At 30.1% G+C, this 19,070-nt stretch overlaps 1 protein-coding gene and 1 long non-coding RNA gene across 5 annotated transcripts in view; one reads left to right on the plus strand and one right to left on the minus strand.

Annotated features, from left to right (window-relative positions):
* The window catches only part of LOC148936946 (uncharacterized), a 1,939-nt gene extending 483 nt beyond the window's left edge, over nucleotides 1-1,456 (minus strand). The window contains exons 1-2 of the long non-coding RNA XR_016138922.1: nucleotides 508-1,456; nucleotides 1-112 (exon numbers count right to left, since the gene is read on the minus strand). The exon at nucleotides 1-112 is cut by the window's left edge and continues 483 nt beyond it. This is a non-coding gene — a long non-coding RNA (uncharacterized LOC148936946). The remainder of the gene's footprint in view (nucleotides 113-507) is intronic.
* Nucleotides 1-17,450, plus strand: part of LOC105426292 (calcyphosin-like protein) — a 93,427-nt gene extending 75,977 nt beyond the window's left edge. For all 4 annotated transcript variants that reach the window (XM_089075559.1, XM_089075562.1, XM_089075563.1 and 1 more), the window contains exons 2-5: nucleotides 8,073-8,229; nucleotides 12,625-12,802; nucleotides 13,825-14,034; nucleotides 16,645-17,450. In XM_089075559.1, coding sequence (XP_088931685.1) covers nucleotides 8,073-8,229; nucleotides 12,625-12,802; nucleotides 13,825-14,034; nucleotides 16,645-16,746 — 647 coding nt within the window. In that variant the 3' untranslated portion in view covers nucleotides 16,747-17,450. The remainder of the gene's footprint in view (nucleotides 1-8,072; nucleotides 8,230-12,624; nucleotides 12,803-13,824; nucleotides 14,035-16,644) is intronic.
* The last annotated feature ends 1,620 nt before the right edge of the window (nucleotides 17,451-19,070 follow it).

Here is a 19,070-nt window from a genome sequence, read left to right on the forward strand (position 1 = left end):
GGCGAAGGATAGTTCCCTGATTGACGAGCTCGCTTGTTCCGACGGTAACGGAGCTTCTTCAGGGCTCGCCTCCGTCTTTGAGCGTCGGAGAGAGAGGATGACGCAGCTTTCACTAAAAGAAATGGATTTGGAATATGAAAGAAATGTCATTACTCGCGAACCTTAAGGCTATCTCTGAAATATTTCAGGAAACCGAGAGATCCGACAGAGGAGAGAAATTAAAAAGGGAAAGAGAAAATTGTAAGAGAGGAGAGAAAAAGGAAAAGAATAGATTTCCCGAATTACTCGGCAGCCATGAACCTGCTGAGTGCTCCGCAACGCATAGGGAGCCCGAGAGGTTCGACGGCCCAAGCAAAGAAAGAAAGAGAAAAGAAAAAGAAAAAGGGAGTAGAAGTGTAAGGAGAACGGCAGAGGATAGAAAGGATGTAAAGGAGAAATGAGAAAGTATAAGGAGAAGAGACCCGAAAACTATTATTAGGGAAATTTTTTATGTGTAATTAAACTTACTTTTACTCTGGAGACTTGGGACCTGCGATATGATGAAGGCGGTAATGGTGTCGTCAGGAAACTTGATCACTTGTGCTTGTTGATTATTTTCGACTGACACCGACTGAATTATTGACAAACTGAATTATTGACAAACTGATAAACTGAAAATGTTCTGACCGCGTGAAAAAAAAAAGGACGTAGCAGAGAGTGAGTGTTCCATGCCTTTAAGGGCACTATATATATATGATTTCGTTGAGGAAAACATCTGTACACGTGTTGTTTTTCCGCGATTAGGATAATAGGGATTATCCGCTTAGCCAAATTCTTAGTAACCGACTCCGGAAGAGATCAGTTACGTAGCCGATCGTAATAGAACATGTGTCATCCGTTTATCTGCTTAACTAAATTCTAATAACTGATATCCGAAAGAGAAGAATCGTGCAGTCGTCAAGATGTAACATCGGTGTACTTCCGCGATTAAGATAATAGGGATTATCCGCTTAGCCGAATTCTAGAAATTGACTCCCGGAAGAGATCAGTTGCGTAACCGTCGCGATCTAACAGAGTAACAGAACATGTGTCACTCGTTTATTCGCTTAATTAAATTCTAATAACAGATATCTGAAAGAGAAGAATCGTGCAGTCGTCACGACGTAACAGGTGTATGAACTGAGCATTCTATTATTTTAATTATTTTTTTATTGTCGTATACGCAATTGCATATGACAATAAAAAAAATACTGAATTTAACGATTTATTAATTACGTGAGTACGTAATCACGAAAAGTCAAGAAATTGATTTTTTCATAATAGTATCTAAATAATTCGTTAAATTCAATATTTTTTATATTGTTATATGCAATTGCGCAGTAATTAAAATAATAAAATGTTCAGTTTATACATCATATTATTTACATTTATTTTTATTTCGAAATGCTACGAAATCAGACAATTTTTTTATTAAATCGTAAAAGATGAAAACAATACTTATTTTGTTAACTTTTATCATATTTTAAATAATATAATACATGAAGTCGTCAAAGATTAAGTATTAGGCCGCGTCGGCGCTCCAGCCCTAACCGCTACGCACATACGCGCGCTCATTCGTCACTTTTAATCTGATCCACTGTAAAAACTACTCGTCGCACGCAATTTGCTAAAGGAAAAAGTTATTTTTTTTAACATAAAGAATCACGTAGTGTACTCCAAATGCAGGAGTTTTGGGATACTCTGTATATATATATATATATATATATATATATATATATATATATATTATATACTTATATTGTTACGACCGAGCGGTGTTCCGCTCGACGTTACCTTCATACATTTCCAACTTGAAGATCGTTCCTTGCCGACGCGGTTATCAAGCAATTGTCAAGTGTTGTTTTAGCGAGAGAGTTGTCGGCGCGGCGCGTGAATTTGTCGCTGTGTCGCGGCGAATTCTTATTAACCTGTGAAAACTCTTGTTATTACTCTCGTGCTTAGTGCATAATAAGGTGTGTTTCTTTTCTAAACTGTCTCTTCCTTTCCTTGCGTGAGAGTGACGCGAGTGAACCTGCCGTGAGTGCGACATTTTTGGGGGCTCGGGATATGAAAAACATGGCGGAGCGTCAAGCGGAATTGAAAGGAAAGGAAACAATGACGGAAGAGAGACAGGAAGAACGGGAAGACGGGTTGTCGCGATTAGAAAGAGAACTTGTGTGCAAACGGAGGAACCACTCCGAGCCTGAAGATGGTTCTCCGAATGACTATTGAGGAGCTACGCCTTTTTAGAGAGGAGCAAGACGAGCGGCGACTGAATGACAGCGTTAAATGCTAGGCCAGTCGTTAATTAATTAATTTCTTTTCGCTTTTATAAGATAAATTTTGTTTTTCTTTTTATTTGCTTTTGCGCGCTTTTGAGTTAAAGAAAATTCTTTTATGGTTTTCTTTTGACACGGATTGATTGTCGGACGCGCATACGTTTTTCAAATTTGGCACAGGCTTCGATGTCTCGGTTTTAGATAGGAGGGAAAAATCAAATAATTTAAGGAATCTTATAATCTTCGAAGTTTCTTCTAAGTGTCTGTTAGAAGGGAACTCGTTTATGAATGAATTCAGTTTCGGGAAAGCGTTCTAGATTGGGTCATAGTTTTTATCGGAGCCTGTGGGAAAATCAATTGTTTTTTCCGTCCAAAGAAGGGAAAATATTGAATTGAAAGATGTTCTTATTTTATAAATTACTGTTTCTTTGTTTTCTTTAAGTATTTCATGAAGAGGAGTTGTGCAAAAACGACGTGGGGAGGAAGATCTTCTGCTTTTTGCCCGAATCTGGCTAAGGAAATCTTTTTTTTTTAAGAAGTTCGCCTCGCTCTCAGTTTTTTTGAACCGTGGTTTTTCCGAGACTTAAGGCAAATGCCGAAATGGGGACGTCCTTGGGGTATCCTTAAGGACGAAAGGATTCACGGAAGCTTCCCCCCTTTTGTCCAAAGATTCAAGAGAGAAGTGTGTAAGACACAAGCACAAGATAAAGAAGCATCACGGAAAAAGAAAGAAGAAGGAAGATGATCTCGCGGCGGCATGGAATTTCCGGGAAAGATGAAGTTTGGGACTGATTCGACACTCGGTAACCCGCAGCAGCAGCTTGGGGTAGAGTAAGAAGCCGACAGATTCCCTGAGAGCTTTACCTCTCTAGAAGAAGAAGCCGACTTTCTGCGAGGGAGTTCCCTGGAATTGTCGGGACGACAATTTCGAAGAGGAGGGGGGTAGTGTTATGACCGAGCGGTGTTCTGCTCGACGTTATCTTCATATATTTCTAACTTGAAGATCGTTCCTTGTCGACGCGGTCATCAAACGGTTGTCAAATGTTATTTTGGCGAGAGAGTTGTTAGCGCGGTGTGCGAGTTTGAGCTGTGTCGCGACGAATTCTTATTAAACTGTGAAAGTTCTTGTTATTGCTCCCGTGCTTAATGCATAAAAAAGTGTGTTTTTTTTCTAAATATAGATTTTAGTTCTTCTTCTCTTTACATGTATTATTATATATACATAACATTTAAGGCATTTCTACGATCAAGAATCGGTTACAAATATATATTAGAAATAAAATAATTACTCTAATAATACTCGTCTATTCTAAGAACATTTCAGGGGATATCATACAAGTATATTCAAGATATTCTCCGAACATTCGAAATACGTACTGTGATATACTGTGGAATGTACTTAGATCGTTACTACAGCTCACTAATCTAATCCCTAGTACTGGAGAATTATCCCACAGTATGGCCACAGAATGAAAATGGTTTAAAAACAGTATCATGTAGGGCATGCATAAGTGTATCCCAGCCATATAGATCGTGAAAATTTATAATATACGTGACACTTCTTATGGAAAATAAGTAAAAAAAATGAAAAAAAATGAGAAAAAGTAATGATACATATTTTATCTTGTATCATTGCATGTTTTTAAAACGATCATTTATTGTCACAGTTGTAATAAGCCAGTTACATAGTTCTAGAACACGAAGTTTTCACACACGAGGCCGCGAGCGAGAGGCGTTGTTTAGAGACCCTTTAGTAAGAGTCTGGCCATCACATATCTTTAATATCTCGATTAATATCTCGATTTTGAACCGACTTTCAATATCTCGGTTTTGATTGCTTTGTCATTTTTTCTCTAATGACGTATTAATGTCACATGACATCGATCATAGAATCTAGCGATCGTTGAATTTGTTTTCGGCGTTTTTTTCTTTTATTTTTATTATAAAAAGAAAAAAGCAAGGAGAAATTATATTATATTATATATTCTACAAGGTTTTTTGGATGTAATTGCCGAACATAAATCTTCAAAGCATTGTAATCATTCTCAGGATTGTAAACTATTTTCGGAATTTCCTATTCAGTCAAATGTTGATATGTCATATGTATCTCAAAAAGTAGAAAAATTAAATTATATAGAAAATAGCGTTTTATATAGTATCGCTGGTTTTACATAGTAACAAGTATTAAAAAAAATACACAACTTTGTGAGCAATGTATTACTGTAGGTTCTACAATTCAAAATTTTTCATGACATGCAAAATTAGTATGATTAAGAAGTTACAAAGATAACACTTTATTTTTTGTTAATAATTAAACATTCAAAATATTTAAAAAACTGGAATATATATTAAAAAAATGTCCAAAAATCTATTCTTAATAATAAGGAGTTTTTAGTTAATAAGTTTCTTAATATTTTAAGTAATAGTCACATCTTGCAATATCATTATTTAAATATAAAAATAGCAAACAGATTTGCAGTTTATAGATTAAGGATATCTAATAAAAAAAGAATTATTAAACATAAATATTATGATAGTCAATGACAATGCATAGTGCAATAAAATAAAATAAACTGTTAAACTTTGTTTATTTAATTTCCTTCTTGTTCATTCAATAGTGAAAATATCATTTTGCACTTGTCATTGGTTATATGTTACATCACTGTTACAAAAATGCAATTACTGGCCAATATAATACTAGAAATTACTTATTTTGAATATTAAAAATACAAAATATTGCTTTTAATATTCAAATTGAATAATTAATCTACCTTTCGATTTCTATAAAGACATATGTTACAAATCGAAAAATAATTTTATTAAGATTTTATTAAAGAAAAAAGATTGTGTCACAATCTACGAAAAATAGAATCTGCTTGAATAATATTCAAACCGACATATGTTTCGTAAGTTTTTCTGAGGTTATGTATGTTCCATCATTTCATAAGTTTTTCTGAGGTTATGTATGTTTCATCATTTTATACGCTTGCGTTGAAGCTATCCCCTCTTAAATTAAAGAAAAAATGGCGAATCCAAACGCTTCAAAATCGAGTTTCTGATGGCCAGACTCTTACTAAAAAGTCTCTAGGATCTGTTTGGGCACAGCGTGACAGAAATTGCAAACGTAAATGAGAACCGGGCGATGACAATAATAATAATGACAACGTTTCTTAAAGTAAAAATTTCCAAATTGGACTTTGCGTAGCAATATCTCCGCTTGTAGAGCACGTAGCAGAAAAATAAAAATACTTTTATTATGCAAGTCGAACTTAAGCTATCGATCAAGCCTACTTAGAACTTGATCTATTTCTATTTAGCTGTTACTGAGATCCGATAATTTCGGATGCTCGCACATCCGACTGGCGTAAAATCACACGGTAGTGTTCAGTTGATTTGACATCCGAAACACCATGTCTCCTGATCCCAGTCCCAATAATAATTAGTCTAAGAAAAATAATTAATAATATTATCAAACATAATATCAAATAATGACAATAAATCATAAAACAAAAAATGACATTAAATCGACATTATAATAAATTTTGCTATCTGGAATGTCGATTATTTAAATTCTACGTAAAACTGTAATGTAGCATTACATTTAATATGAGACATACATATGTTTAAATACTTATTTTAAAATAAATAATAATAATTATCTCTGTAGTGTACGCGATTTTCTGAGGAATAAAAATGTAATGGAAAATACATGAAAATTTATATATATAGATGATTTTTTTATGTATTATTTTTATGCAAAAATATATTATTAATAAATAAAACTATTCATGCTTGAAGACAATTATATTTTGATTAATATAAAAGATTTCTCATTGGTTAGTCCAACATCGATTAAACATCATTTCACACTTAATTTTGTATTATTCATCTATCAATAATTTACATTAAAGCGATCAAAAGTATTATTAGCTCAAGTATATCAAGGATTCAGTTAAATTTACAAAAAAACACAACAATATTTTTTAATTTTTGTTATATAAATTGAAAAGAAATCGTCGAATAATTTATGAAATTGCAGCATTTTTATAACACTGATCCAATTAAAAGTTGAAATTTTTTATTGAAAACCATTAGCAAACCAAAACATGCATTACTGGAGATTAAATTATTTCTGATTCCGAAACTTTATGATTGTAATTGTAATTATTCAAAAATTTCTGTTCATAACCATTCGAATCAAAAAAATACAATTCGCATATACTAGCAAATTTTATAAAATTATATTTTATTATCTTTATATTGAGTTGAACAATAATTGTATTAATTAAAATTTATATTTTAACGATTTGATTCAACATCATTTAAATAAGATTTTTGTTAATTTAATTTGGTTCATTTGAAAAAAATGAAATTTAATTCGAAAGATTTGACAACAAAAATCTTTCATTCATATCTATATCTATTTCATTCGAGATTTATTGCGTTTTAATTTAAATTTTCATTTTAATTTATCTTCTTCTATCTAATATTCATTAGCAGTATCAATTTTCTTGCCCTTTCTGTATTAAAAAATTTTTAAATGCTTTCCTATTCAACTGGAAAATTTTATATAACATTTCCATTCTCTACATATTCTCTATCATCATCTCTTTTCTTTCGAACAGGATACTTCTCAATTGCAACATTGCTCAGTACTACAATTAAATTATCTGTGTTTGTTACGTGCCGAAACTCGGGATTTGAAAACTATTATTTTTTTTGTTCCCCTTTGTCGAACAAATTTTAAGTATCGCGTTATTTAAGTAATTCAGGACATCCCTTCCTTTTTTTCTTCTTCCGACACACTTTCACTTTAGTCCTGTCCAAACAACTCATAACACATCATCATGTTTTCCAAAATTCTCACGTAGTTTTCCCCTTTTAGAAAACCGTTCCAACCGTTATATTCTTGCATCAAAACGCGTCGCGTTATTGGTTATTACGTCAGCAAAATACCGCCTACCTCGTCTTGGACGAAGATCCTTCCTGAACACGAAAGTAGTTCTCGTCAAAAACTCGAAGGAAAAACATCGCAATCTCGTCAAGTGTATCGTGTGCGAGAAATAAAAATTCAACCTTACAACAATCCTATGAATTCTCTGAATTCTTAATTCCTCTACACATTACGTCGCGACTCGCACGTAACATGTTGCGTAATATGTAACCAATAAGATATACACTTTACATATAAATGCCTAACAGTCTTCTTTTATTTGTTCTAATGTATTTTTATATTTAATAATCATATAATTTGTAATTATATTCATTTTTTTATTTTCGATTTTTTCTAACATATAATGCCTATGTTAATGTTTAAGTATTTTATTATATTTCCTATATATATATATATATATATATATATATATATATATATATATATATATATACTTTATTAATTATTATATATTTTGTTGTTTTATATTACTATTAACCACACATGCAAAACACAAGCACACGCACGCGCCCACGCACACACACACACACACACACACACACACACACACACACACACACACACACACACACAAAACACAATATACGATAACAATATATTGAATTTAATAAAAGTATATTATTATTATTATGTTGTGTTGTTATTGTTATTATCATTATAATATTATCATATAATATATTATCATTATAATATTACACTATCATTTAGTGGTCTGTTTTGAGAATACGCATGATTTTCTTGCTTTTCTTTTCTTCTCCCCTCCCTTCTCTTTTCTCATATCGCTGACTTGTCATGTGAGCATATGACGTTCTCCTTTACAGTGATGTTCAGCTTGCGACCACAGAGTGCTACGACGAGACAAGAGATTGAGATGATCAACAAGGCCCAACGAGCATTACATACTACGACGGATTCCATTGAGAAACTGCGTCTACTTTGTTTAGCTAGGGGTGCCAATGGCATTCTTGGTCTGGGTAGGTAAGTCAAAAGCACTCTCTATGTTGCTAAGGAAAAAGAACAATTGTAAAATCATAAAGTAAAACTATTTATCTTATTATCTTTAAGATCCTTTTTTGATAATTAAATCAAGATAATTTTGAATCATTCTTTTTTATTCGTGATGGTGCCATTTGCCTATAAATTAATTGCCAATATATTGTTTTTCGATATCTCATTTGCTGACAGTTCTCTTGCATACAAAAATTATTGCGTTTAGACACACACACACACACACACACACACACACACGCGCGCGCATACACACGGCGGATGAGTACGTGTATGCTCTTGCTATGTTTGTAATTTGCTTTCGGAAATCTATTCGGCGGTGGATATTTACTATGATATATGTATTGTTCTTTTAATCTCGTTTATCTCCGATATGACTTCGTCATATGATTGAGAAGCAATTTCTTACGCGACAAGTAGGAAAGTTGCTGCCGGTGTCCCTCCAGCTAAATAGATGAACTCACCTACCTTCAGTATTGCAACTTAAGATTTTTGAGTCCCTAGGGAGCTTTGCTTTAAAATAGGCCGAGACAGATAACTCTCTGCCTCGTGACTTTGTCTCTAGCACTTTGGCGGTAGATTAGCAGAAACAGTAGCCGTTCCCGGGCACAGTAGCTTTCGTACTCTTTTCGCTCGTCCTAGGATTTATGGAAGATGTGATTCAGTTCTGGATGTTACTCGGGTAGATGATCACCAGGAAAGGCTTCGTTTGTGGAGGCGAATTTATACGATATAAATTGTACAGCGAATTCGGTCGGTTACGGTTCGGCCGAATTCGGGAACGGATTCATTAGAACAGGAGTCGGCAAAACGCTGAAATTGGGCACGGACGTCCGCGGATGCTCGCCTGTTGTGCACATCTCAGAAGCACATCTAATATTTTCAGTATCTTGGAATAAAGTTCCGTTAAATTTTAAACTTACAAAAATAGCGTTGCGTGTATATATAAACGATAATATAATCTTAAATTTCTAGTATTCGAATTTCTTTATAATATCTTTATCGAATCTTTATAATATCATAAAATTTTTTATAACAGTTTAGCTAAACCGTTTAAGGATGAAATATGCAAAAATATGTAATATATAGGACTCGTAATATATAGGACTCAAAATTCATAAGTTCTTATGAATTCAACTTAATTTTTTTATTAGTCAAATAAAGAAATGTGCCCTAGCATGTTTTTTTTAATAATACGCATTCATTATAGGAAAATTTTAATTCATATGCTTAGCTCTTTTAAATATTTTTTGTGCGACACAATATTTTTTGATTCCTTGAATAGCACGTTCAACAGACATTTCTGCTATCCCCTCTCCTCATTTTATTGCGTCTAGCGGCCTAGACATACATACATACATACATACATACATACATACATACATACATATATCTTCCTATTCATTTATCTTGACTTATTTATTTTACTCATTTATTGTTATTTATATCTTTTAATTTAATTTGTGCGTCCTTTTCAGTTTCTATTTTCTGCTTAACGCTAGCCCCAGCGCGCTCAACTGTTGCCCGCGAGCATTTGGGCGCCCGCGAGCAGTGCCGCGAGCACTTGCCGACTCATGCATTAGAACATATGTTTAGATTCCGCGAATGATGTTTTTTGGTTTCCTGCTAATAGTCGGAATTTCTTGATTCAGTGACGTAGCAATCGCGGGGTTCATGTATATGTTGATATATGAACGGTGCATGCCGTGAAAAATCTTGTTTGTTTTGCGAGACCACGCGTTCGGTGGTCAACGCGGATTTTCCGGCGGTGGAAGAGCTTTTCGTCGTGCCAGCTCCTTGACGAATAGTTAATCAAGGGCCATTATTTGATAAAAAAAATAGAGGTTCGTTATAAATGTCAAAATATATTAGAATAAAATACAAAATAATTTCTAAATTAACAATATTAAAATGTATTTTATAATAATAAATTCAACTAACATACTGCTAAAAAAGAAAAATAAAAAATAAAATTATAATATGCTAAAACTGCAAAGCTTATGTATCTAAGACATGATAAAAAAGGAAAATGATAAAATGGACATGATAAAATGAATTTAAATGTTATTGTTAATAATTTAATGTTAATCACTTGCGGATAAAATTTCAAGTTCACAAATGTGTGCGGGCGATAATAATATGGTTTTGTCTGACTCACACATGAATCAGCCAGAATATTATTATCCTTGACCTTCACATCGCTACAAGGATATACTGAGATACATATCTGGATTTCATTCTACGTCATTCATTGCATACATGTATATCTAAGATACATCACATAAAGTATAAGATATTTTCTCCGAAATTACTAAAGATTATGAATTCTTTTTGCAATTTTTATGGTTTGTTGTTGAGGTCTTTTAAATGTCGAACAGAATACTACCACTAGCTTTTGATGTTCTCTCAAAACGGGATAAAAGAGATATAATCCCTATTTTTTAAAGAGTATATAATATTATGCTTTTTTTTTTACAGAACGTGATTCCTTTTAATTATTCTGTATATATGTAAAAGTATTAAGATAAAGTTAAAAACTCACAATAAACAATAAGCTAATTGCTTAAAACAATCAAAGAATCTGTGTTTTTCTTTTTTGAATTAACATATAAATTTAAAGCAAATACTTATATTGCGAACCACTTATATTGTCGTTAACATACATAAACTTGCAATGTAGTCCACTCAAAGCTATACCTTAATTTCCCTCTTTTCTTAATAAATCGATAATAAAATTTGAAATTGATTAATTCCCCCACTCAACAAAATTCTTACTGCAAATAAGCATTTTCTTCTTTGAATTAATATTGTATAAATTAATAATATATATTACTAATATATAAATTCAAAGCAGTTGTTTTGAATTTATATATTAGTAATATATATTATTAATTATATATTAATTCAAAAAAGAAAAATTATTCGACACAAAGATTCTATCCGCCGATTAATATCATCTATATTTGATTGTCTTAAACATATATCGGTTTGATTTTTGTTTATTGTTATTCTTTACGCGGCACTCGAAGCGTTCTTTCATATTATTTATCTGATTATTGTGGCGATAATATCACCACATGCCTCAATGATCGAATGGTTAAGATACTCGTACCGTAAGTAATCCAGGTTCGATTCCTGATATATAGTAACTGTTCTACTATTATTATTTTTATATTATTTTTAGCAGCTATTACTAAAAGTGCTCAGATTCCATTTTCTTCATGGTTACCAATAGCAATAGCAGCTCTTACACCCGTTTCAGCTTTAGTTCATTCATCTACTTTAGTTACAGCGGGAGTTTATTTAATAATTCGTTATAATGAATTATTAATAATGTCTGGAATTAATTATTATTTATTGTATTTATCAGTAATAACTATGTTTATATCAGGTATTATAGCTAATTTTGAATATGATTTAAAGAAAATTATTGCTTTATCAACATTAAGGCAATTAGGGTTGATAATAATTATTTTAAGGTTTGGATATAAGATGAGTTAGCTTTTTTTCATTTATTAATTCATGCTGGAGTGATATTTTTCGTAATAAGAATTTCGTTGAGATTAAATTGATTTTAAATTTGATTATCGATTTGTTAAAAAAAAGAAAAGAATTTAGCTTTGAGTGTAACATTGCAGGTTCGTATTTTAACGGCATGTGGTTTGCAATATAAGCATTTGTTTTGATTTTACATATTAATTCAAAGAAGAAAAACTATTCGACACAAAGTTCCTATCCACTAATTAATGCCATCTATATTTGATTGTAATAAAAACTCAGTTGTTTACAAGATATTTTATATTTAATTTTTACATGAAATTTTCTGATAACTATACGTTAATACTTTTGTGTACAAAGTAATAAAATAAATCAATTAAAGCATAAAGAAGATAGTTTCTTTAATAAAAAAAACTTGCAATTAGCAATATGCAAATATATATACTCTTTTTAAAAACTACTATATGCTTTCTCTATACTAATCAATTTATTTCATTATTTGTATGTACAAAAATATTAAAATATGATTATGCCAAAATAAAGTATAAAATATCTCGTAAAATATTGACTTTGCAACATTTGTACCTTGATACTTTTATATTCAGAATAATTAAAAAAATCATATCACGTAACAAAAAATATGTGATACTATTTAACAAAATGTTTATGTCTAAATAAATCTTGACAGTCATGGCATCATTTGCGAATAAATTAATATCATAATCATGTATAATAGTTCCTTTGAAATTTTACAATTTTTATACGAAACATTTTTTTTATAATTTTCTGTGATTTCTACATATTTGATTGTTTAACAATCAAATAAAATAGGACATCTTATACATATATTCAATAATTTCTTTTTAGAATATTTCGTCGTATGGATGAGGATGGCAATAAGAAACTAAATCTTGAAGAATTCAAAACGGGTTTAGAAGAAACCGGACTAGAACTCACTGACGATGAAATTAATGAAATCTTTCAAAAATTTGACACTGACGAAGACGGAAACATTAGCGTTGACGAATTTCTCGTCGGCATAAGAGTAAGTTTACATTATATAATTAATTATTAGTTTTATTTCTCTTAATTTTATTTAATGTATATTTTAGCATTATTTCATCTGAGAAAAAATTTAAATTTAATTGTATTTATAGACAAAATATTTTATGCATCATTCAACTGATATGATTCAAAATTATATTTAATAACTACATTTGATTGGTGATCGCAATATGCAATCCATTCATTTTTAAAAAATCGAATAAGAAATTTAATTTTGCCATTTTATTGCATTGCTAATTGCTTTTCCGTTTTGCTCATTTCATGTTGTAAGAGTAGATGTCAGATGTCAATTCATGCATTTTGATAGCTTGTATAATTTTCACATGTACATAGCTGTCACACAACAGCTTTCTTCATGTCATGCGACAATTGCTGATAGTACGATAAAGACATGTATATACATAGTTGTCACATAAATTGATAGAATTGATCTGAATTTTATTTTATAATTTTTAATTGAAAAATATAAATCAGAAAATAAATATGCACATGTAGTGCGTCCGTAGTAATAAAATATATATACAGGGTGTTCCAAGGTTAAGGTACGAACCGCATTGAGGATCTAGAAGAGATCAAGGGGAAAAAGTCTAATACCCTTTTGTAATATTCGCTTTAATTTTCGAGTTATAAAATAAAATATCTGAACCAATGACGAATCAGAAGTACGACCTACTGCGCCTAGGTGATGTGTCGCTGTTCAGACGGCAATACGTCACTTTCCTCTCACCGCGCACCGCGCACCATCAAGATGCAGTAGGTCGTACTTCTGATATTCTTATATTTCGGATATTTTATTTTATAACTCGAAAATTAGAGCAAATATCACAAAATAGTATGATATTAGATTTTTTTGTTTCCCTTGATCTCTTCTACACCCTCAATGCAGTTCGTACCTTAATCCTGGAACACTCTGTATATATAAGCTAGTAAAATATATAATATATGTAAATATGTGATAAACTAAGAATTCAATGAAATTAATATAATTATTTTTCTCATCAGCCACCAATGTGTCAGAGTCGCAAAAGTGTAGTAGAGCAAGCATTCCAGAAATTGGACAAAACTGGTGATGGACGAATCACTATTGACGATTTACGAGGGGTTTATAACGTGAAATGTCATCCGCGTTATATCAGTGGCGAGGAAAGCGAAGAAAGTATTTTAAATAAATTCCTCTCGAATTTTGAACACGGAAAAAATGAAGACGGCATCGTAAGTACTTAAATAATTTTTTTTATCGTAACAAATTCACATAAATTAACGAACATAAAATTTTGTTACAAATTCTATTGAACACGCTCAATCACCTGTATACAATTATTTCAGAATTACGTGAATTCCAGGATATTAAAAATCGTGAGCAATCTTCGATAACTAGCTATTTGAATATAAGTAAAATATAAAAAATTACATCAATAAAATATTATGCATAATATATTGTCGCGTTCGCAATGTGAACTCGCATAAATTCGCTCACTTTCACTCACTCGCGGAAATAATTAAATCGTTTTATAAAAGAAAGGAACTTATTACGCTTATTAGCATAAGGCATAAAATCTGAAAATATAAAAGCCAGAAGCTGCTATGCTTTCTTTCGCGACCGCCTTCCACCAAACAATTGCCGTCGCGTCAGGAGGGAATGATTTTCTTTCTTCAAAATCAATCTTCATTGCTCAGTCGTAACAATATATATTTAAATATATGAATACTCGATATCCGAGTATTGCCCACAATTTTTAGTATTCAGTAATTCAGCTAATTCGGCTAGAAAAAAAGAAATAATCAATTTGGATATTTACATTTTGGATATTTACATATTTCAGAAATTGCTTGATTATCTAAGTATTCAAATAATATTCATGAATTTAGGAATAGTGTTACAGTGTTCACTTGATGCTACAAATCCTTCGAAGCGTTTTATAATTGGTCAGTTGATAAAATTCTTTAATCCTTAACCGAGCGCGCCGTGGCATTGAGTGCCGCAAAATTTGTTTTTCTGAAAAATCATTGATAATGCAGGTCTTTTTTCTATTATCGACTTTCTGTATTCCTCATTTAACATATCAACTATAAGACAGTGCAACTGCCGTATATTAAGTAGTTAGCTTTTTATCCACTTTAAAATCAGTAAGACACGTTTTGCGACACGGAGTGCCACGCGTGTCTCAGAACGTAAGTAAAATCTTGCTTATATAAATAATTATAATAATGCGAGATGTTGAACCATTCCTCACATTTTAATTTATTTTTACTTAAAAATTAATGCTTAATATCTCTCTAGGTTAGAGTTAGGTTATGTTTCAAAAAGCTCAAATAATACGAATTTTGAAATAATTTTAAAGACATCCTAAAATCCAAATCCTGTCCTAAGTTTCCTGTTAAGTTTCTATTAATTTCCTATAAGTCATAAAAATATTCTAAATTGAAAGGTATTCTGTAAATACTTGGATGGAGAAAGATAACATACAAGAAGAAATACTTGATTTTAGATGATTTTATTTTAGATGATTTTTTTTTTATTTTAATCGATTTTAATAGTTTATTTGATCATTATCTTATAAGAATATTGTTTTATATCATTATTTTATATCACTATCTTATAAGAATATTATTTTTCTATGTTTGATTTTAAATTGATGTCATTTCTTTATTTTTAAAATAATTATCTTTATTTTTATAAGAAAGTAGACACAAAACTTTAATATTATAATTAAATTTTAATATTATATTTAATTATAAATATATTTTACTTGTTTTTACGACGATTATCCAATTATTTATCTAATTATTATAACTCCCAAATAATAAATTCATGACACTCAGTGCCGCGCGTGCCGACAAATGTTCTGCCGAGAGACGCGCCCGGTTAAAGGTTACATTCCGGTGGGTTAATTAAATGCTTTGAAACATTTGTAGTATTAAATGAATATACTTTAAATATTTTAAGTAATAGATACTTAAATATCCGATATAATTCAATTTATGTATTAATAGTAGTAATAATAATAGTATAAATAATAATAGTATAAATAAGATTTTTTGTAATTAATACTAATACACACACACACACACACACACACACACACACACACACGCACGCACGCACGCACGCACGCACGCACGCACGCACGCACGCACGCACGCACGCACGCACGCACGCACGCACGTACGCACGCACGCACGCACGCACGCACGCATGCACGCACTGTGTATATAATTAAATAATGAAATAAATAAGAAATTCTCTTTCTATTTCTATATTATAATATTATTAATATTACTAATATTATATTTTATATAAGATATTTCATGATTCGCGGATTATTTTTTATGAACAGATAAAGTGGAACTAAATAGGAAAGTTTTTTACTACTTTGCAATTTTGCAATAATTAATGAAAAAATAATATATAGTATCCACACATAAACATGCGTGCAAGAAATCATACGGCATTACGCGCATTTAGAAATTAGGAAAATATCGAATTGTTTAAAACTGTGTTTCATTGATAATAGCGCGAATATTGTGTAATATTGAGTTGTCTCTTCTCGTCACGTGTGTATTCTTGTCGCTAAATACATGCTCCTTCACAGATTTATTAATTGAATTTTATTAATTGCAAAAATTACAAAATAATACAGGACTTTTCTATTCATAATCAATTTAATTCATTCTACTGCTCACAAAAGATGATCTGAAAATTAATAAAATAGGTATTCTGTATGTACATACATGTAATACATAATTATTTATACTTGCATATTTATCTTATTGCATATTTATTTAGAAAGCTCGTTTATCATTTTGTCTTTCTCATTACAGGTAACGGAGGAGGAATTTATGAATTATTACAGTGCTATTAGCGCGAGTATAGATCATGACGCATATTTTGATTTAATGATGCGCAACGCTTATAAGCTGTAAATCTTATTCTCTGTATCTATATTTTGTGAGATAACTAGCCGATTTTGCATTCATCTGTACTACAATCGTCGAATGAATTAATAATTCTAAGATTGCTATGCAATATATAGATTAATATCATTGTCACATTACAAGGAATCTTAGTTAAAGAGTCTTAGTTTGTCATTAAACTCGCACATATTCCAATTGCAATTTAGCGAAAATATACTGTTATATTATTTCTAATATTAATGTGTGAATCATTCATATACTGATAATCAAGTTAAAACGGCTATAATGTAATTTCTAACTAATTATTTTAATTCATGTTGAAATATCCTTAATCAAGAAGAAGAAAAAGAATTGCATAAAAATTGATCTTAAGAATTCTGTTAAAAATTAACCTATTACTACTGCTCTCTAATCTTTCCCTCTTTTTTTATTGGACTCTTTGATTGTCAGATAATTGAGATATAATTTATTTATTTACTTCTAAACTAGTCAAGTTGTTTAAATTAGTGGAAATAGAAACAAAAAATACAAAGCCGATAATTTTTTTTCTTCTTCCTTCTCAATGATTTATTAGTTATTTATAAAAAAAGTTGGTTATAGGGTCCAATTCTACAACACGATGTTGCGAGATTTTACAAACATTCCTCTTTGTATATCATATGTTTATGTGTATCATATATTTCTTTGAATAAATATTGTGAAAGTGAAATAAATTAATTTATTATTTGCTTAAACTTCTTGCAATTTAATATGCCTTCAAGACTAATATTCTATTCATTTACATTCGTAATTCCCTTTTTAGATTTAAGATACAATAGAAGTAAAATAGAAATACATTAATTTTATAATAAAATAATAATTAATATGTACGATTAGTGATTTTTCTCAAAACAGAAATTATCTTCTTTATGGTAAGATACAATTTTTGAATTAAATTACTTTACTATACTAAAGACTAATTATCAAAGTAATATCAAATGATACAAATAAGGTGGGATTTTATAACGTAATAAGCTCTCTTGGGATTTTATAACATAATGTTTCTTGGAAATGAAAACAACACTTCCATGATACTTACTCCGTTCAATATTCTCGAAATTACATTGAAGTAAAAGTAATGTCTTTGTAAAAAAAGCGTATGTAATAAATATATATATAATTTTTTTTATCAATAATTGTTTGGTTTCTTATAAAGCAATTTTTTCATTACTTTGTATATAATATAGATTTTATTTGAATCCGGATATTCAAATATGTGAAATTGTATTGCAAAACAATCTTTGTTACATGATCTCAGTATCAATAATTGCAGTATCAATAATGAGCAATTACGTTATGTAATGAGATAGATTTACGTTATGTAATTAATAGTTATCTCCCGCAATAAATACATCTTTAGAAATTAGCCTTGAAAAAAATTTTTACAAAAATAAGAATTGTATTTCATCTATAGAAACTCAAATAAATAAATTCAAATTAAAATATTTTTAGTATAATATAATAAATTAGAAAAATGTATTTTATGTTAATTATCTGCTCTTAAGGTTCATGCTAGTTCACTGCATCTTGAATTATAAAATTCTTATAAACTACATCAAAATAAAAATGTTTGCTGATAAAATTACATTTGTACTCAAAATAGACTCGTAAAATATACTGAAAACTTTCCTTTTACTTAATCAATAAATAATCACATCTAGAAAATAAGTTGTACTTAATCAAAAAAAGAATTACAATTCAGTTCTAAATATATACTAATTCATTGATTAATGAAATGAAAGAAAAGTTTTCAGTACGTTTTACAAATCTGTTTTATTGAGGGAGAACATTATTTTATTGATAAGTATTTCTATCTTTAATTTATTTTGCAAGAATTTTTGTCATGTTTTTGACATCATAATTCAAGGTGTAGTAAACCAGTAAGAGCCTTAAAAAGGACATATTAAACTAATATATTTGAATGTATTGAAATTGATTGTTTTTTCGCAATGGTGATTAATTACGTTTATTTCGTGAATCATTGTAGAAATATTAGCGCATTTTGATAATTTGTATATTTATCAAGTATGTTATATACATCAAATATGTTATATTTATCAAGTGTATTAACTGTTATTGCAAATAAAAAGATTACAATTTATGTGAAAATATTTAATTTCGTATTTTCTTTGAATGATTCTATAATCATTAATTAAATATTATGTATAATTTGTAAATAATTTTCTTCTTGTTACACAACTATTTATAATATGAAATAATTATGTACAAAATTGTAACACAAATTGATAGAATTTTATCTAAATATTATTTTTAATTAAACAATATATAGTACT

Source organism: Pogonomyrmex barbatus, unplaced genomic scaffold (assembly GCF_055798465.1).
Source record: "Pogonomyrmex barbatus isolate J1 unplaced genomic scaffold, ASM5579846v1 scaffold19, whole genome shotgun sequence".
Taxonomy (NCBI): domain Eukaryota; kingdom Metazoa; phylum Arthropoda; class Insecta; order Hymenoptera; family Formicidae; genus Pogonomyrmex; species Pogonomyrmex barbatus.